The sequence below is a fragment of the Macadamia integrifolia genome, chromosome 9 (genome assembly GCF_013358625.1).
Source record: "Macadamia integrifolia cultivar HAES 741 chromosome 9, SCU_Mint_v3, whole genome shotgun sequence".
Taxonomy (NCBI): Eukaryota; Viridiplantae; Streptophyta; class Magnoliopsida; order Proteales; family Proteaceae; genus Macadamia; species Macadamia integrifolia.
In genome coordinates this window covers 9949374-9970648 of record NC_056565.1, presented here as the reverse complement: position 1 = coordinate 9970648, position 21275 = coordinate 9949374, and the positions used below count along the sequence as shown (strand labels likewise).

The 21275-nt window shown below is 37.5% G+C and overlaps 1 protein-coding gene across 1 annotated transcript; it reads left to right on the top strand.

Annotated features, from left to right (window-relative positions):
• The first annotated feature begins 5323 nt into the window (after nucleotides 1-5323).
• LOC122089498 lies at nucleotides 5324-7473 on the top strand. Its single transcript, XM_042659256.1, has 2 exons — nucleotides 5324-6160; nucleotides 6367-7473. Exons 1-2 carry the CDS (start codon nucleotides 5324-5326, stop codon nucleotides 7471-7473), a joined length of 1944 nt encoding a protein of 647 aa, XP_042515190.1.
• Nucleotides 7474-21275: the final 13802 nt, after the last annotated feature.

The window sequence follows — 21275 nt, the reverse complement described above, 5'->3', positions numbered from 1 at the left end:
GATAATTCTTCCAAACTCATAGAATTAGGCATGGCATGTAAAGAACAAGTAAATATAACAAGATAGGCTAGTTCTTATTCAATGATTAACAGAAGAACAAATTAAATAGTGAATATCTTATGCAAAGTGTAGTTGTAATTACGATTGCTGAATCACAATTTATTTTTTTGCATAATAATTCTAAATGTAGGTATATAAATAATGAAAATTAATGTTTATAAATTTTATTATAATGTTTTCTAATAGTTTTACATTAACGTGGCTTATCAGCTAACTCGAATGCGTTGTCGACAACAACTTTGAATGTATATTCAATTAGATAAATAAATAAATTGACAATACTGTAAAAATAAAATATTTTCTTGACTTATGCGATATGTAAGAATTTAATTAAAACTTATTAGTTTAGATACTTATTCTTTTTTGTGTACACTGTTCAATAATCTAGCATGATGTAATTCTATATTTAAAGTCTATCAATTGGTATTAGAACAACAATTGGCATCAGAGCAGATTTGCAATCCATAGGAGCATATATGTTTTTATGGTATTTTATTTTGATTTACATTAGGGTTTTATGTGATTGATTCTACGATCAGACCATTAATGATATTTTTGTGTGGGATTCAGTATTTAGTTGTATTCGTACAATTCATCTTTTGACCACTTATGCATAAATATGTAAGAATTTAATTAAAAAAAACTTTACATATCAGCCATATAATTTGATTTGAAGTTTAATGTGAATGAGTTTTTGGGTTCTATTCAGTATTCAAAATTAGATGAACTTGAGGAGAAATTGAAGAGATTTTGGTCAGGAGAAAGAAATTATGTATCACTTTAAGTGGGTTAATCTGATGAGCAACCAAATGAAGTTGTCTAGCAAATTCAATGAGTTTGTTTTTCGTAGTCATTAGTTGTTTCTGTGGTTGGCTTAGTTGATTATGTAAAGATTGAATATCGGGTGATATCTTTTTAGTGAAATGCCTTCATTTTGGGTGAATTGTCAAGTTTTCTTTTTTTTCCTTAAATGACAACTTGGTCTTTTTTTCTTTTGTTATGAAATGACTCTGTTTTAGTGGGTTTTGAAAATTATTTGAATAATGAAATATGTGTTAGAGCATGTATGGTCGTAGTTAAGTTTTATAGTTGATGAGCACAATAATGTGTGAAATCTTAGCGATATAAGTGTAAATTTTGCCCCACTTTGGATGGTACTACTTTTATTTTTCTTGCTTTTTTCAGTTTCCAAGTTTACAAGAGAAAGTGCTTAAAGTGAATCAAGAACCAGTCCAAAGGTGGGACCCACTCATTGGTATCACATCCTCTCTCCTACAAAATCCTGAAGATTATTTTTTCTCCTTGCCACCTCACAAGATCTTGAAGATGCTATGCAGAGATTCCTTTCTGATTTCATCAAGATTACAAGATATTGGTTAATATTACAAAGAAGGAATAGAATTTGTTAATTTTGGAAACGGATTCTCTCTTTCCTCACACAATATCTCAGAGAATGAGGATTTTTACCAAGATTTTATTTTATTTCTTTTCTTAAAGAAGACTTGTAAAAGGAAGGAGGCAAGACAAAAGCCCTATAAAAGCCCCTTCCTCTCCCCTCCTAATTATTATTCCCCTTAGTTTATTTTATAGTTTATGTTTAGTTTTCTTCTCTATCTCCCTCTCTCACTCTTTAGTTTTAGTTCTTCTCTATTTTTGCTTTAATCACTTTTGTAATAGTTTTTTTTTTTTTTTTTTTTTGTCAATTAATGCAATCACTCTTTTATTCTTATTTAGCCTTTTATGTTTATGATTTATACAATTGAGTTGTAATTTTTCAAGTTATAGTTCTAGGCTTAGATCTATGTGACAAGATCACAAGCCGTGGAGCATCTTTTTTTTCAAGTTCAAATTTTTTTGTTTCAAGATTTGTTTTCTCTAGTACTAAAAATTTCAGATTTGGTTTATTCCAGATCTGATTTTTAGTACTGGTAGTATCTCAAATCACCCAAGCTTTCAAGTTCAAGCATTGCTTCAAGTAAGTAGGCTCCTTCAGTAATCTTCTCTCCCCCCTCTCATTCCCTCTTCTGACTACTCTTTCTTTCTTAATTTAGGATTTTAATTTTAGTCATTACATTGTTGCTATCCCTTTTCCCCAAGGTTCATGGCTAGTATATGTGTTGGCTTTGCCCCTCCTAGCCATAGAACCATCAATTTATTGCTTTTATTTTAATTGTCTCCCTTTCCCTAAAGCCAAGTAGAGTAATCCTTGTAAGAGTGACTCTCTGGTCAAGTAGGGAAGCTCATATTATGATGCATCCCTAAGGCTAAGTAGAGAAACCTACTTGTGAGTCTCTCTCTAGCTTTATCCCCTTTCTTTTACTTTATTTTTATTTCAATATTTTTTTTCTTTATTTATTTATTTTTTTAATTGCGTGGGTTGTTTATTTTTAGTTATTTATTTATTTAATTTTAATCGCATGGCTTGCGTCTTTAAATTCTTAGATGATGAATAGTTAAAACATTATTTTAGATATATATGTTTAGGACGGTAATTAGAATTAGATCACAACCATTAATCAGTTCACTGTCGCATTATTAAAAGAAAAAATAAATAAAGTGGTTGCTCTCCCTGTGTTCGACCCATAGCTACACTGATCCGTATGCTTGCGGTTACATTTAAAACCTCAAACAAGTTTTTGGCGCCGTTACCGAGGAAACAGTGCCATGTTATTTTTCGCTTTCTTTTGGTAAATCAGAGTGCTTTATTTGCTTTGTTTTGTTTTTTACTTTTCTTTTATTGAATTCCTGAAAAGATCAACTTGCAATAATAGTTGTATCAGTAGAAGTCGCCATGCCTTACAGTATTATAAAGACAGGTTTCGCCCTGTAGCAGTACCTCAGGAATTGACCTGAGCAACCCTGGATCCCTGCCGATAAGCTCCCAAAAAGCCAAAAAAAAATCAAAAAATCAAATAAGAAAAAAAAAAACTAATTTTTCTTTCCATTCTTTTGTGTTTGTCTTACTCTAGTTGTGGATAGTTTTCTGTTGCATGAGTGTGTGGACCCGTGATTCTACCAATCGTTTAGTAAGAGTACCTATTTTAAGAATGGCAAAACAACCTAAGCCTACTTTAAAGGATAGATTCTACCTAGCCAGGGTAGCCCAACCTTCTTGCAATAGATTACCAGCTGCCACAGGGAACAATGATGAGCTTAAAACTCAATTCATCACTATGTTACCCCACTTCCATAGGCTATCCTCCAAAGATGCTTATTTGTTCCTGAGAGAATTTGAGGAAGTTTGTGTCCTCATTAAGATACAACAGCTCAATGATGATGCTGTTAAACATAGATGCATCACCTTTTCACTCAAGGATGGAGCAAAAAGATGGTTATATGGGCTGCCAACTAATTCCATTACCACATGGGATCAGTTTACGGTAGCGTTCTTAAGAAAATTTTTTCCCTTGCATAAAATAAACAAACTTAAGAGCGAGATTATGCAGTTCCGACAAAAACTTCAAGAGTCATTTTCTAAATTCATGGAAAGGTTCCAAGACCTTCTCCAAGAGTGTCCCCATCATGGGATTGACAAATGGCATCTTTGCCAAATAATTTATGAAGGGATAGACTACCGTACCAAGCAGATGTTAGAGTCTATGTGTCTTACAGGCTTCACAGCTTATGCGGACGAAAACAAAGCTTGGAACTTTTTGGTTGACTTAGCTGAAAAAGATAAGAAAATGAGAATCTACTCAGGAAAGTGAGAGAACTATAGGAGGTAAAGGGTACTATGTCGATGGGATAGTAGCCAAGGAGGCCCATTTAGATAGCCTCATTAAGAGAATAGAAGCCCTTGTCCCTAAAGCACATGCCCTAGTCCACCAAGTCCAAAATCAGGTCTCTATATGCAATTGGTGTCACTCCCCTGGACATGTAATGGAAGAATGCCCCAACAGTTCTGGGGGCAATGAAAGTGTTAATGTTTTTTACTCGAACAACCTGTTTAGTAACTCTTACAATTCAGGGTGAAAAAATCACCCTAATTTTTCATGGAGCCAAGGGAATCAAGGAGGTCCATCCAACTTTCACAACCAAGGGTAGCCTAGTCCCCAAAGGCCCAATTTTGCACCACTACCTAATTCTTTCCCTCGGCCTAATCTAGGTCTTCAATCAAATTTTGCTAAGCCCCCTCTCCAAGCACCTTATCAACAACCCCCAGGGTTTACATCCACTGGAGAGGCGGTAAGAATTAGTGAGCTAGAGAAAAGCATGGCCCTTCTCATGACAAGCCACATTAATGTGGAGAGGTAACTCACCCAACTTGTCACAATCATGCATGAGAAAGAGAAAGGAAAATTGCCTAGTCAGCCAGAGCCGAATCCTAGACATCAGGTGCTGACTCCACAAGGGCTACTTGCTCCTCAGCTCAATGTTGTACGGAGTCAACAACACTATGAGCCCTCCAACCAGTGTAATGCGGTATATGCCCTACGGAATGGCCGAGAGCAATGATTAAAGTATCGGTATCGGTCGTCATATCGGTCGACCAAAATTAAGATACGTATCGGAGGGTATCGTATCATATCGGAGATACACTAAGATGCGCTAAAGATACATACATAAATGGATAGGAAACATTTTTTTAAACATTTTTGCATAAAAAATTTGTTAGAAAAAGCTATTGATAACATGTATTATGCATAAACACTAAATTGAGGGTATCGTACTAAGAATTCAAGGTCTGTAGTTGTCCCATAAATGTAAAATCCTTGTTCCCAACCTTGATTTCCACTTTAGTTAGAGAGAAATATGGCTGACAGCAACTTTGGAACAAAAACCCTTCAAAAAATCATTTTTTTCTGAAAAATTACCCATATTGGCCATTATATGACCGTAGCGCCGATACGTATCGATACTCACCGATACGTACCGATATATATATATATATATATCAATACTCACTGATATGTGCTGATATATATCGATACGTACTGATCGATACATACCGATACTCACCGATACGTACCAATACATATCGAAACGCACATTTTACCTCAATTTTATATTTTTCATAGAGTCGTATCAAGGCATGTCGTATCGTATCGATGTGTATTAGTGGTGTATTGATGTATATCGGTATGTATTGTAGGATATATATCGATACGAAATTATTTAAAAAATTCAATGTATCGTATCGGTGTGTATCGTATCGGCCGACTAAATTTAAGATACGTATCGGAGGGTATCGTATCGGTATCGGAGATACTTAAAACCATGGCCAAGAGTATCTACGGAATGGCAGTTGTGTGCTGTCCCTACTATGGAGGAAGTTGCATTGGCACTTAAGGCGATGGGCCCCCTCAAAGCTCCTGGTCCAGATGGTCTGCCACCTGCTTTCTTTCAAAGGTTCTGGGATTTTACCAAAGAAGATGTGTACTCATTCGCTTGTAATTTCTTTCGTACTGGTTCACTTCCTTTACATTGCAATGATACTCTTCTATGCCTTATTCCTAAATGTACTAATCCTGAGACTGCAGATCAGTACAGACCCATTAGTCTATGTGCGGTGGTGGTCAAGATAGTCACAAAGATTATGGCATCCAGGCTAAAAGATGTTATGGAAATTTTAGTCTCAACTGCCCAATCAGCTTTTATACCAGGGCGTTCTATCTCAGACAACATCTACACTGCACATGAAGTTTTTAATTATATCAATAAAAAAAAGAAAGGCAAGCAGATGTTTCTTGCCTTGAAGCTGGACATGAAGAAGGCGTATGACAGGGTGGAATGGGAGTTTCTTGAAAAGGTTCTCCTCCAATATGGCTTCTCCTCTCATTGGGTTACTATGGTTATGTCTTGTCTACGTACGGTCACTTACAAGCTCTTGATTAATGGAGCAGTGCGAGGAACAGTTATTCCAACTAGAGGTATTCGCCAGGGAGATCCTCTCTCCCCAGCACTCTTCATCTTATGCTCTCAAGCTCTCAGCAGTGTGATCTCTTTGTCTCAAAGATCTGGTCTTCTAAGAGGTATTCGAGTCCGCAATCGGTCAGTTCCAATAACAAATCTACTTTTTGCTGATGATTGTTTACTTTTCTCTCAAATGAAATTGGATGAGATTTGTCATTTGAAACATTGCCTAGAGACCTACTGTAAGGCAAGTGGCCAAGCAATTAACTTGAAAAAGTCATCTCTCTCATTCAGCCTAAATGTACATGTACACTTTAGGCGTTGGTTCTCTCGAATACTGAAAATCCCTTTTGGGAAGGGCCCTAATAAATACTTAGGCTTACCAACCTCTTTCGGTTTGTCTAAATCCACCCTTTTTCGAGATATTATTGAAAAATCTAACCAATGCCTCAGTGGTTGGAAGACCCGTCTCCTCTCACATGCAGGAAAGTAGCATTCTCTCTTGCTAACTATGCAGCTTCACATTTTAAGCTACCGATCACCCATCACAACCACCTTAAAAAGGCAGCTACTAAATTTTATTGGGGTGATGGTTCTGATAAGAACAAGATTCATTGGATTTCGTGGCTTCGATTGTGTCACTCCAAAGAGAGAGGAGGATTGGGTTTTCGTGATCCCACACTTCACAACAAAGCTTTATTAGTGAAAGTGGCATGGAGGCTTTGGTATAAACCTGATACAGCATGGGCGAAATTCATGAAGTCAATTTACTTTCCAAATTGTGAGTTCTTGAATGCAAAGTTGGGTACTAACCCATCTTGGGCTTGGAGGAGCATAGTGGTGGGCAGAGAGGTTTTAAGATCCGGTTTAATATGGCGGATTGGTACGGGAGAGAACATACATATCTGGAAGGATAATTGGTTACCCTCTTTGCCAGGTTATAAATTACATCATCCGCCATTAGAGGACTGCCCCTTTACTCATGTTTCTGAGTTCATTGATCCTCAAAGCCGCTGGTGGAATAGGACACTGATCGACAGGGATATACATCATTCTGAAAGACCCGCTATTTACCAAATCCAAATAAGCTTATTTGAGACTCAGGACAAACAGGTTTGGGGACCAACAAAACAAGGTCTTTTCACAGTGAAGAGTGCATATCATTTTCTCTGTAACATGTGGACAGAGAAGGAGTTGGAGCGGCCATCCTCATCAACCAGTCATCGATGGCGGGAGGTTCCAACAGATGTTTGGAAGGCCATTTGGAATTGCAACACCTTACCAAAGGTTAAGAATTTTCTATGGAGAGCTTGTGCAAACGGCCTAGCTTCAGCCTCGGCCTTGACCCACAGACATATACATGTGGATCTGATTTGCCATAGATGTGGGGAGGTGTCAGAATCGATATCACATATAATCCTCTATTGCCCTTTTGCACGGGCGGTCTGGCATGGTAGCAGCGTAACATATGTGGTTCCAGCAGATAACAATGATCCACTTTACAAATGGATTCAAGGTTGGGCAGCACTCAAGTCATATGGAAAGAAGGTTGCAAGATAGGTGGTCTCACAATGTACTTTCATTGCATGGCATATTTGGAAGGCTCGAAATGACTACATTTTTGCAACGAAGGTCTGGTCACCAATGGAGGTCGTTGCTGCCGCACATAGGGCTTGGTCTGAATATATTTCAACCCCCAAAGACCAGCAAGAACTTCACATATCTCCACCTATCTTGAGGGCTTCGGTCTTGGCATCCCCACCACCAAATTTCCACAGGTTACGCTGTGATGCTTCTCTCAATCTTTCCGGAGAGCGAGGAGGTATTGGATTTCTCTTATGCGACTGGCTGGGACATCCTAAGGTGGCCGTTTCGAACCCTGTTAAATTCTCCACTATTCTGGTTGGTGAAGCTATTGCAATCAGGGAAGGTCTTATGGAGGCAATCTCGGAAGGAGTTCACAAATTGCATGTGGAGAGCGACAATCAACAACTGATTTCTTATTTGCAGGACTTTTCTCAAAGCCCAGATATTGCAGTATGGCCAATTATTGAGGATATTGGCTACCTCTGCTCTTTCTTTGATGATTGTCTTTTTTTTGGTATTCCAAGGGAGGTTAACGTTATAGCCGATACCCTTGCTAGGAGGGCCCAGTCCGTTACGGATAGGACTGTTTGGCCTATTTCCGATCCTTGTTTGTCTACGCCTGTGGCTCTAGACAACTTGAGTGTAATCCGTTCTTCTCAATAGATTCACTTTTTACCAAAAAAAAAAAAGTATCTACGGAATGGTACCACTCATTCTTCATCATCTAATCTTTCTATTGACTCTCCAACTATCGAGGCTACTACTGTGCCTCCCATTTCAGGTTCGTCAGATGGACCTGAAGAGATTAAAGATGATTTGGTAAAGGCCATAAAAAATGATTCTACTAATGAGAGAACTTCTGACAGTGTTTATGTTCCTCTTGTCCCCTATCCTAACCATTTGATGAATAAGAAGAAGACAGCTTCAATAGAAAAAATTTTAGAAGTCTTTAAGAAGGGAGAGGTAAACATTCCTCTTTTGAATGTCATAACTCAAATATCAGCCTATGCCAAAGTCCTCAAAGACTTATGCACTCACAAAAGTACCACAAGTGTGCCCAAAAAGGTGTTCTTGATTGCTAATATCAGTTCAATGATCACACAACCTATAGCAGCCAAGTATAAAGATCCCGGGTGTCCTACCACCTCTTGTGTCATTGGCAACACTGGTATTGATCATGTCTTACTTAACCTTGGTGCAAGTGTGAACCTTCTATCTTATCATGTTTATCAACAACTTAGATTAGGAGATTTAAAAGCTATAGGGACCACTCTCCAATTGGTCAACCGTTCTATCAAGATTCTGAAAGGGATGGTCGAAGATGTCCTACTTAAGGTAGGAGAATTTATTTTTCCAGTCGATTTTATTGTTTTGGACACCAAACCCTTCACCACTAGGGATAAGATCCCCATCATTCTTGGAAGACCATTTCTGGCTACCAGTAATGCATTAATCAATTGTCGGAATAGTCTACTAAGGATATCTTTTGGCAACCACACTGTGGAGTTCAACATGTATAGGTTGGGCAAGCAACCCATAATTTCTTCTGATGATATTGATGAAGAGGTCAATATGCTTGAGAATTTTTTTGATGATATTGTTCAAACTTTTGACATTGACTTTGATTCAGAATTCCAAGAGTGTATGGAAGAATTAGAGGATGATACTGAAAATTTCTTCTCTAATGTTTAGAGTCTTCATATACCCATGGAGCCTATTGGTCCTCTATCAAATTCCCTTTCTAAATCCTCAATTGTTGAGCCCCCTAAGCTTGATTTGAAAGAGTTGCCCTCTAACTTAAGGTATGCCTTCTTAGGAGAAGATCAAACTCTACCAGTTATTATCGCCTCAGAGTTAACTTCAAGTCAAGAGAAAGAGTTGATCAAAGTTTTAAAAGAAAACAAGGAAGCCTTAGGTTGGACCATGGCAGACATTATAGAAATTTGCCCCTCAATCGTTCAACATCATATTCACCTCATGGGGGATTCAAGACCTTCTAGGGAACCACAAATAAAGGCTAATCCTATGATGCAAGAAGATATCAAGAAAGAAATCCTAAAGTGCTTGGATTATGGTATCATCTACTATATTTCTGATAGCGAGTGGGTAAGTCCAGTGCACGTGGTGCCAAAGAAGTCAGGGATCATAGTAGTCCAAAATATTGAAAATGAGTTGATCCCTACCCATGTCCAAATAAGATGGCATGTGTGCATTGACTACAGGAAGTTAAATGCGGCAACTTGGAAAGACCACTTTCCTTTGCCTTTCATTGATCAAATGTTAGAGCGGTTAGCCGGACATAAGTATTATTGTTTCCTTGATGGTTATTCTAGCTATAATCAGATTCCCATTGTCTTAGATGACCAACACAAAACCACCTTTACATGCACCTATGGAACCTTTGCTTATCAGTGTATGCCTTTTGGGCTTTGTGATGCTCCTGCCACGTTCTAAAGATGCATGATGAATATTTTCTCTGATATGGTGGAGCATTTTTTAGAAGTATTTATGAATGATTTTTCTATTCATGGCTCCTCATTTTCTAATTGTTTGCATCATCTTTCTTTAGTACTCAAATGATGCAAAGCGACTAATTTAGTCCTCAATTGGAAGAAATGTCATTTCATGGTCACACAGGGCATAGTGTTGGGTCATGTCATTTTCAAAGAAGGGATCAAGGTCGATAGAGCTAAGGTGGACTTAATTTCTAATTTACCACCTCCCAAGTCAATTAAAGACATTCATTCCTTCTTAGGTCATGCAGGGTTCTATCGTCGGTTCATCAAGAACTTCAGTCACATGGTTAGACCTCTCACCAATCTTTTGGCTAAAGAGCAACCCTTTGAATTTTCTAGTGAATGCCTCATGTGCTTTGAGAAATTAAAGAAGGTATTGACTACAACCCCCATTATTCAAGCTCCCTTATGGACTGAGCCCTTTGAATTAATGTGTGATGCATCTGATTTTGCTATAGGGGCAGTCTTAGGGAAGAGAGTTGATAAACTTTCTCGTGTTATCTATTATGCCAGTAGAACTCTCAATGATGCACAGCTGAACTATACCACAACTGAAAAAGAATTTTTAGCTGTTGTATTTGCATTAAAAAAGTTTCATGCATATCTGATAGATTCTCATATAATTATTTACACTGACCATGTAGCTATCAGATACCTTATTCAGAAAAAGAATGCCAAAGTATGTCTTATCATATGGGTTTTTCTTTTGCAGGAATTTGACTTAGAAATTAAGGATAAGAAAGGCAGTGAAAATTTGGTTGCAGACCATTTGTCCCGGTTACCCAATTCTTTGACTGTGAATACTCCAGTTAACGAGTATTTTCCCGATGAGTAACTCTTTACAGCATCTAGTGAACCTTGGTTTGCAGATATTGTAAATTTTTTAGTTACAAACAAGACTCCGGATCATTGGTCTCCCAAGAGAAGTACCGTTTTTACTCACAGGTTAAGTATTTCTTTTGGGATGATCCTTACCTTTTTAAATCATGCCCTGACCAAATTATCCGGAGATGTATCCCTGATCATGAGCACCATTATATTCTTTCCTTTTGCCATGATTAGGCTTGTGGTGACCATTTTAGGCCTACTAAGACTGCAACCAAAGTATTGCAATGTGGATTTTATTGGTCCAGTCTTTTCAAAGACGCCTTTACTTATTGTAAGGCTTGTCCTTCTTGTCAGTCTTTAGGAAAAATCAATAGAAGGAACATGATGCCTCTCAACCCAATCCTCGTGGTTGAGGTTTTTGATGTTTGAGGAATAGATTTTATGGGCCCTTTCCCTAACTCATGTGGATATGAATATATTTTGTTGACTGTGGACTATGTGTCCAAATGGATTGAGGTTCATGCTTGTAAGACCAATGACCATAAGGTGGTCATTCAATTCTTGAGGGAAAACATTTTTTCCCGATTTGGTACCCCTAGAGCTATCATTAGTGATGGAGGAAAGCACTTTTGTAATAAGCCTTTTGAGGCCTTAGTGAAAAAGTATGGGATTACCCATAAGTTGCTACCCCATACCACTCCCAAACCAGTGGATAGGTAGAGGTGTCCAACAGACAGATCAAGCAAATTCTAGAGAAGACAGTTAACCCAAATCGAAAGGATTAGTCTAACCATCTGTTAGATGCTTTGTGGGCCTATAAGACTGCTTACAAGACCATACTTGGTCAATCCTCATACCGTTTGGTATGCGAAAAATCCTGCGGCTTTCCTGTTGAGTTAGAACATCATGCCTTTTGGGCAATTAAGAAATTTAATTTTGATTTGTCTACCGTAGGAGCTCATAGAGATCTCCAACTATCTGAGTTGGAGAAATTGCGAAATAATGCCTATGATAGTGCAAAATTTTTAAGGAAAAGACTAAAGCTTTTCATGATAAGCACCTTGTTAAGAAATCTTTTATGTCTGGTGATAAAGTTTTGTTGTACAATTCTAGATTGCATATCTTTCTAGGAAAACTTCGTTCTCGGTGGGAAGGTCCTTACCTTGTGCAAACAGTATTCTCCCATGGTGCCGTAGAAGTTATGAATCCATCCACTCGGAAAATTTTTAAAGTTAATGGGCACCGTTTGAAGCCATTCCTTGAGTTGTCTTCAATGCATGATGCAAAGATCATGATTCTCCATGAGCCTCTTTATGATGATATTTGATCACATTTGATAATTTTCTCTCCTTTGTCCTTCTTGTTCTATTGTCTTATCAATTTTATTTCTTTCTTTTTCTGCATTGAGGACATTGCACAATTTAAGTATGGGGGAGGGTTTGACTATTTAGAACTTGAGGTTACTTTTAAGAGTTTTCCGGTGCTTTATACACACCATACAAAAAAAAAAATTGAGATCTAGGACCTATCTTGGTACTATAATCCCTATTGGGAGGATGGTAATGAATATATGTCTTGAAGTGGGACCTCACTTAAATGATTTAGAGATACTTGTCTTAAGGTGTAGGACCATTTGTTAGTTGGTGTCCTTGTTCTTAGGTTAGGAATTAAGACCATATGCTTGGCATGGTATAAAAATATATGATATGGATATGCAAAGAAAGTGAAAATTTGTCAATAAGTAGAAAGTAAGTATAGAATTTCTATGAGCTAGACAGAATACGCGTCTTATGAAGCGGGGTGTTTTGATCGAACCTCTTAGGAAGGAACACTTCCGAAAAGAACTTAGCATCACTATCTTTGTTGGCATATGCATAAAGCGAAGCTATTTAGTAAATTGGGTTTCTAGTGTTTGTTCCACCATGTTATTCAGGCCAAATGTAGTGGAGTAGAATAAGTTCTCTACTAAAAAAAAAAAAAAAGATACCATTATGCCTTGTTGTTTATGATTGGTTAACACTCTAAAACCCTAGTTCATGGTCTCTACCTTACAATGTGGTTTGCCTTAGGATTGGTCATGCTTTAGAAGATACAAGGGTCGTCCCTATTTGAGATATGTGATTGTTCCTAAATCTAGATGGAGTATTAAAGTTCAAGTGTGGGGGTTCCTCGGTTGATATGCTCTAATTGAAAGAGGGTGTGTGTTTTGTAGTTATTGAAAACTTTAAATGATAATTTTTCAAATTAATTTGAATTTTGGGTGTATATTCACTGCAAACACCCATGAGACACAACTCGTCCACTAGGGTAACTTAGGGGTTTAAAGGCTTGCTGCACATGCTAATTACAACCGTGATTCCTACGAAAGTGAGTTAGGATTTTTCTTTCATTTCTTTATTTATTTATCTTGCCCGAGGACGAGCAAAAGTCAAGTATGGGGGAATTTGATGAACACAATAATGTGTGAAATCTTAGGGATATAAGTGTACATTTTACCCCACTTTGGATAGTACTACTTTTATTTTTCTTGGTTTTTTTAGGTTTCAAGTTTACAAGAGAAAGTGCTTAAAGTGAATCAAGAACCAGTCCAAAGGTGGAACCCACTCATTGGTACCACATCCTCTCTCCTATAAAATCCTGAAGATTATTCTCTCTCCTTGCCACCTTACAAGATCTTGAAGATGTTATGCAGAGATTCCTTTCTGATTTCATCAAGATTGTAAGATATTGGTTAATATTACAAAGAAGGAATAGAATTTGTTAATTTTGGAAACGGATTCTCTCTTTCCTCACACAATATCTCAGAGAATAAGGATTTTACCAAGATTTTATTTTATTTTATTTTCTCTCTTTTCTTAAAGAAGACTTGTAGAAAGAAGAAGGCAAGACAAAAGCCCTATAAAAGCCCCTTCCTCCCCCCTCCTAATTATTATTCCCCTTAGTTTATTTTCTAGTTTATGCTTAGTTTTCTTCTCTCTCTCCCTCTCCCACTCTTTAGTTTTAGTTCTTCTCTATTTTTGCTTTAATCACTTTTGCAATAGTTTTTTTTTTATGTCAATTAATGCAATCACTCTTTTATTCTTATTCAGCCTTTTATGTTTATGATTTATGCAATTGAGTTGTAATTTTTAAAGTATAGTTCTAGGCTTAGATCTAGGTGACAAGTTCACAAGCCGTGGAGCATCTTTTTTTTCAAGTTCAATTTTTTTTGTTTCAAGATTTGTTTTCTCTAGTACTAAAAATTTCAGATTTGATTTATTCCAGATATGGTTTTCAATACTGGTAGTATCTCAAATCAAGCATTGATTCAAGTAAGTAGGCTCCTTCAGTAATCTTCTCTCCCTCCTCTCATTCCCTCTTCTGACTATCCTTTCTTTCTTAATTTAAGATTTTAATTTTAGTCATTACATTATTGCTATCCCTTTCGCCCAAGGTTCATGGCTAGTGTATGTGTTGGCTTTGCCCCTCCTAGCCATAGAACCATCAATTTATTGCTTTTATTTTAATTCTCCCTTTCCCTAAAGTCAAGTAGAGTAACCCTTGTAAGAGTGACTCTCTGGTCAAGTAGGGAAACTCATATTATGGTGCATTCCTCGAGCTAAGTAGAGAAACCTACTTGTGAGTCTCTCTCTAGCTTTATCCCCTTTCTTTTACTTTATTTTTATTTCAGTATTTTTTTCTTTATTTATTTATTTATTTTAATTACGTGGGTTGTTTATTTTTAGTTATTTATTTATTTAATTTTAAGTGTGTGGCTTGCGTCTTTAAATTCTTAGATGAAAAATGGTTAGGACATTATTTTAGATACATATGTTTAGGACGGTAATTAGAATTAGATCACAACCATTAATCTGTTAACCTTTGCATTATTAAAAGAAAAAAAAATGGTTGCTCTCCCTGTGTTCGACCCATAGCTACACTGATCCGTATGCTTGCGGTTACATTTAAAATATCAAACAATAGTTCATATTTTTTCTTGTCTTAAATTAATAATCAATTTGGAAGATCTTTTATTGATAGGGATTGCATTGGTTATTTTAAGCAAATATTTATAGGATTAATCTTCAAAGCTTGTTAATTGTATATTCATTTGAGCTATTAGTATTTTGAATTGTCCAAAAACCCAAACTCCTCAGAAGAAATAGTTCATCATTTTGTATTTACTAATGAATTAAATAATAAAAAATTTCCATATCTTCCTTGAAACTTATAAATTTTCAAATGGTTCAGCTCATAAACAATCAATCACATTTTTTTTTTTTTTGTTGCATCTCTAATATTCATATAGTTTGTTACAGATTGTTCAGTTATTTTGGTGATGTTTCACATGCTCATATGCTAGTTTTTAGTAAATCCAAAACATTTGGTTCCACTAGTACTCTTTCTTCAAATAAATTGTAACTAGGTCTTCTATCTCCACTTCCTCTATTTCTTGTATTCTATGAAAGCCTCTAAACTTGAATAAAAATCTCTTTTCCAAATACCTCAAACACGTAAGTATCTGTTGAAACAATTGGGGTATCATCAATATTCATTTTGTTTTGAGAAAAATTCATGCATCAACCACACATCCATATGTCACCAGGTCAGGAATGACCTTTTCATGCTTCATATGTTCAAGGTTTATATGTAGATCCTAAAGTAATGGCATTTTTGAAAAATCCAAAGACTGAATATTAAATGCATTAAGATTTTAAGAAAATCCTGCTTCTAACCTTGATAAAAAAATTCTCATTGCAAGCTTTTCATTTTAAACTTACCAGCATAGGATAGTTGTTAAATGTTTCAAAGAAGATTTCCTAAGGCCAACATCCCTCAAGAAGTCACTTAAATTATAAAATTTCGTTTACATATGTAGGCAAGGGCCACAGCCTTAATTGCATCTTCTTCTATGAGAATTCTATATTTTTTAAGGTGGCATTCAAGTACTGTGTCTTAAGCTTGGCAAATCCTCCAGTCATCCTAAACTTCTTTCTATTGCCAATAACTGCTAGTTCCCTCTAATCCTTTGTAATTAGATTCCCTAAAAAGACACTGATAGAGCGTCAATTGTACTTTGCTTGATTACGAGCTACAGAGAGCTATCTTTCTATTTATTCTTGTTTGTTGCAAGGCCTTAAATGTTGTATAACAAATGACAAAATGACATCCCATAAATCATAACAAAATCACACTTGCAAGAGAAAGAATGGAAAAGTATTTGTATCAAGAAGTGAGACACTGGGAGTACATGTAAAACCCTTGATTTCAGAAACCCTTAGTCATAACTCTAGTGGTAAAATGAGAATTTTACCCCAGAGGTCTAATAATAATTGTACTGGGCTATCATTTTCATATTTACCCCACTAATTCACTAAGTTAGTGAATATCTTATGCTTGGTTGTGCTATTGGAGCAGAAGGAAGATTGTCCCACTGACGTGCTGCCCAAGCCTATTTAAAAGGTCCTTCAGGAGTTCAAAGAAGTTATGCCAACTGAGCTACCTAAGGGACTTCCACCTAGGAGGGAGGTGGATAATGCTACCGAGTTAGGGAATCGGCTCATCTCCAATGACTGCCGCTCCAACGATCCTCCAACTAGTTTTTAGAGAGTGCCATGTGGCACTTTTTTAATCCAACGACCTTGAACAATCAACACATTTGGTTGATTGAAATCACACAAGACCGACCCACAACACAAGTTACCCCAATTCAAAAGGTTTCCTTTGACTTTCCAGATTTGCTCTTTCCCTTTCAATTTCATAGAATTTTCTTAGAAACCCTAAAGTAGAGAAAAACAATCTTAAGGGGAGAAATCGTTACAATTCAGTAGAAGAGAAAGAGAAGAAGAGTATGAAATCGAGGAAGTTACTAACACTAAACCCTAAGTGGAGAAAGCAGAACAGATGTCACGTTTGGAGGGGTCATTGGACGCTCGTTGGAGCGTCAGTCGTTGGAGACGAGCCGAATCCTCGAGTTAGTTCCCGGTGCCAAGCCATCAATAATGGCACCTTATAGAATGTTGTTGTTAGAGTTGGAGGAGCTGAGGAATCAACTCGAAGAATTATTTGATGTGGGATTCATTCATCCTTGCAAAGCTCCCTATGGCGCCTTGATTCTCTTTCAGCAGAAGCTGGATGGGCCACTTCGACTATGCATTAACTACTGGTGTTGAATAAAGTAATTACCAAGAACAAGTATCACATTCCTTTGATAGTTGATCTATTTGATACACTACCAAGTTGAACTTGCAATCAGGGTACTACCAAGTTCGTATTGGTGAGGGAGGTGAGCCAAATATGACATGTGCTCTTATGAGTAATTGGTGATGCCCTCCGGCCTCACTAATGCACCAGCTATGTTTAACACACTTATGAACAAGATTTTCCACCCCTACATTGACAAGTTCATGGTGGTGTGCTTGGACGACATCGTTGTCTACAGTAACACCTTGAAGGAACATGTGCAACACTTGAAGATCAGCTTCAAGGAATTAAGGGACAACAAAATTTATATTAAGAAGGAAAAATGTATATTCGCACAAGAGGAGGTGGAGTTCCTTGGTCACAAGGTTGAAGGCAGGACACTATGGATGGAGGAAAGCAAGATGCGGACTATTCAAGAATGGGAGGCACCTACCAACGTGACCGAGTTAAGGTATTTCCTTGGCTTAGTTAACTACTACTGGCGGTTTATTCAAGGCTACTCAATGAGGTAGCTCCACTCACCGACCTTTTAAAGAAGAACAGACCATGGGTTTAGTCGAATGCATGTCAAGACGCCTTTGAAGACTTGAAGAAGATTGTTAGGCAGGAACCAGTGCTTGCCTACCCAACTATGGCAAGTCATTCAAGGTGCATACGGATGCATTCGACTTTGCTATTGGCAGGGTGTTAATGCAGGAAAGACATTCCATTACCTATGAAAGCCGCAAGTCGAATGAGATGGAGCAACACTACACAATCCACTAGAAGGATATGACTACAGTGGTGCATTGCCTAAGGATGTGGCGACACTAACTACTTTGATCAAGGTTCGTGGTGAAGATGAATAATGTTGCCACCAACTATTTTTAGACTCAAAAGAAGCTAAGACCTAAACAAGCTAGATGGCAAGACTTCTTGGCAGAGTTTGATTTCGTCTTCGAGTACAAGCTAAGTAAGGCCAACGAGGTGGCCAATGCACTAAGTAGGGAGGCAAAATAAGCTTCTTTGAGCCAACCAGAGGGGGAACTTCTAAACTTGATCAAAGAGGGCCTCCAACATGATACTCTGGCTAAAAGCTTACTTTTCCTTGCGTAAGAGGGCAAGACACGAAGGTTTTGGGATCAAGATGGCTTGCTCTAAACCAAGAAGAGGAGAATCTATATGCCTAAATGGAGTAAGCTAAGGAGAAATTGCATTCGCGAATGTCATGACACTAAATGGGCTAGTCACCCAGGGCAACAGTGGACATGGGCATTGTTGGAAGTGACATATTATTGGCCTTAGATGCGTAATGACATAAAGGCCCATGTGAGAACTTGTGTTGTGTGCTAACAAGACAAGGTGGAGTAGCAACCACCCAAGGGATTGTTAGAGCCGCTCCGCACACCAGAGAGACCATGGGAGAGTGTCTCCATGGATTTTATCAATGCCCTACCCAAGTTGGTTGCGGGTCAATACTGGTGGTGGATGATAGATTTTCTAAGTATAGTACATTTGTGGTTGCACCAAGGGTTGCACAATGGAAGAGGCGGCAAGGTTATTCCTAAAGCATATTGTCAAGCATTGGCATGTGCCACAATCCATTATCAATGATCAAGACCCTCGCTTCACGAAGAGATTTTGGATAGAGTAGTTCAAGTTGTTGGGTCAGCACTATACTTCTCAACAAGCTTCCATCCCCAAACTGACTAGTAGATAGAGCGCATCAATAGCTTATTGGAGCTCTACTTGAAGCACTTTGTGAGTGCTAATCAACATGACTGGGCCAAGTTGCTTGATGTGGCAATTCTCTACAATCTCCAACGAAGTGAGACTACAAATCAAAGTCCATTCGAGATTGCCATGAGACAACAACCCTCAACGCCACACAATGTGATGGCAGGCTGCACGGGAAAGAGCCCTTTAGCATTTAAGGTTGCTAATGAGTGTCAAGCAAAGCTTGACGTGGATAAATTATATTTAGACAAGGCAACTAAAAGACGAAGAAATGGATTGACAAAGGGAGGCAAGCAGAAAACTTCAAGGTTAGGGACTTGTTACTCGAGAAGCTTCTACCTTAACAATTCATATCCCTAAAAAAGGTGCACAAGGAGTTGGTACGATGATATTTCAATTCAATCCTCAACCGAATATGAATATATTTCAATTCCATTGGCAACTTCATAAGCAATTTGGTTAAGAAGAATCATAGGAGCAGCTTACTGGCATTCTTGGAAAAACACTTTCAAAAGAGAAATTTCAGTATTTTAGATAAAAACAGCACATTTAAGGGGATGAAATGTGAAGTTAATGTCTTGTTCATGTTTTTAAGTTGTGCCCTATTTTTAGTCTTTTGTGTGTTGTTTTGTTATCTAAGTTGGGTCTTAAGTGAACCCCAAGGGGCTAGTCGAGTTCGTAAAGGACCTTCACCTCAGGAAGCGTATGGTTCTGAGTTCAACTCGTCTTTCCTCTTTAGGGTCACTCACACAGTGGTGTTTAGTGCTCTTCACTTCTTTCGGTGAAAGTTGAATGGTTCACATTTAACTCCGATATGATCCGATCCATGCGATTGTGGTGTCAGTATAGTCCCGTAGAACTAGTCAGGCCGAAAGCCTTGATACCCAAAAAAAAAAAAGAATTGGTCTAAGTGTCTAAATCAGATGTATGCAAATATCATATAAAAGCTACTGGCAAAAATCAGTCTCAGTAGAGTGAGAAAAGAAGAATCAATAAACTACGTACAAGGAGGATAGACATTTCAGCTCATTTCTTCTCTTCCCCTCCCCTTTTTCTACTTAAATATCCTACTCTGTTTTTGCCCCCAGATCTAACCTGAATCTTCTACAAATTTCATCTGAGGAAAGAGCCAACAACCAAATATCAAAACTAAAAAAGCTTGGCTCAAACAATTTCATGAGGCTTGGTTTGTTTGTTTCCAGGAAAAATATTTATAAAATAAAATAGGGATTACCGGTAATATTAATACTTATATAGATTTTACTTGGATATAAACAAAAGTCTAAAAAGAAAAAGGAGAGAGATTCTCTAATCAGCCGGGTAAAATGCTAAGGTAATAATGACCATGGGATGAGACTTGAGGGCTTTTCGAAAACTTCGGACAATTGGGGGAGATAATAATATCTAATAGGTGGATTCCTCCATAACCAAAAGAAAAATATTCCTTACTGGTTCACTGACCAGAAGCTTTTCTCCAAAATAAAAAAATGAAAGCTTTTGTGACCCGGCAATTCACGGACAAATTTAGTGGGTGGACATATATGTTCTTCCATGAGTAAGAGTGATGTGGCAATTGTAGTCGTTGAACATGTAGAAATGATTTAAAATGATCATCTATCAAATTTTTGTCGCAAATTTGATCATTTATCTTCTCATCTAATGGCATACCCTCTCAAATATGTCTATACACCTCATATAATCCCATGCACCCTTTCATAGTGTGATTTTTCCATGCTTTGCTGTGTCATGAGGCTTACTTTTATTAGAATAAATTTTACATGCGTTAAAGAGAGCTAAAGGTCTAACTGTCCATAAAATTCCACCCCACCTTATCTGTCACATTTAGGCACATTTCATTTTTTTTTCTCTAAAATCTCTCACTAAAACCACCATTAAAAAAATTAATAATAATAAAATAAATAAAATAGAATTGTGCCTGACCGAGCAGTTGTCTTAGACCTAATGGCAGTATGAGAGGATGGGTTCCAGCCTTCTAGGTATGAGAGGCATGTGGGAGATGGATGAAAAAAATGGGAATTTTGGAAGTTGGAAAGTGAAGGAAAACCCATTATTGGAATGTCAATGGTCTGTCACTCACTCTGTATGCAAATATCTGAACTACCCTTCCCAATATATCAGGAAGCCCCATACAAACTTAGAACCCATGAGTGGAAAGATGCTCTCTTCATCATGGATGATAGAAAACTCAGTACAAATAAAAATCTCTTGAATTTTTCACTCCATTTTGGCCACTTGCCTCCACTTCAAACCAAGAAGCACGCAAGACACGTGTTTTAGAGCCATTCCTAATCCATGTTCATATTTCTCCAGTTCTACTGTGTAGGTTGAAGTTCTCCACCCCTTCCTACCAAAAAAATAAGTTCTCCAGCTCTACCCAAATTTAAAAAAGAAAAAAAAAAATGTGGAGGTTGAGGTTGAATATTCAGAGCACTAAGCCACTCTTCAGAAGAAGTATTGTGTCCACGGCATGGACTATATGTTTCTCCTGTCTTGCTTACCTAACATATTGGC

Bases quoted from the DNA above. Each gene is read 5' to 3' on its own strand.
- LOC122089498 (XM_042659256.1), top strand. From the start codon at position 5,324: ATGGAGGAAGTTGCATTGGCACTTAAGGCGATGGGCCCCCTCAAAGCT. The intron at 6,161-6,366 runs GCAAGTGGCCAA...CCAATGCCTCAG, and splicing joins GCCTAGAGACCTACTGTAAG to TGGTTGGAAGACCCGTCTCC.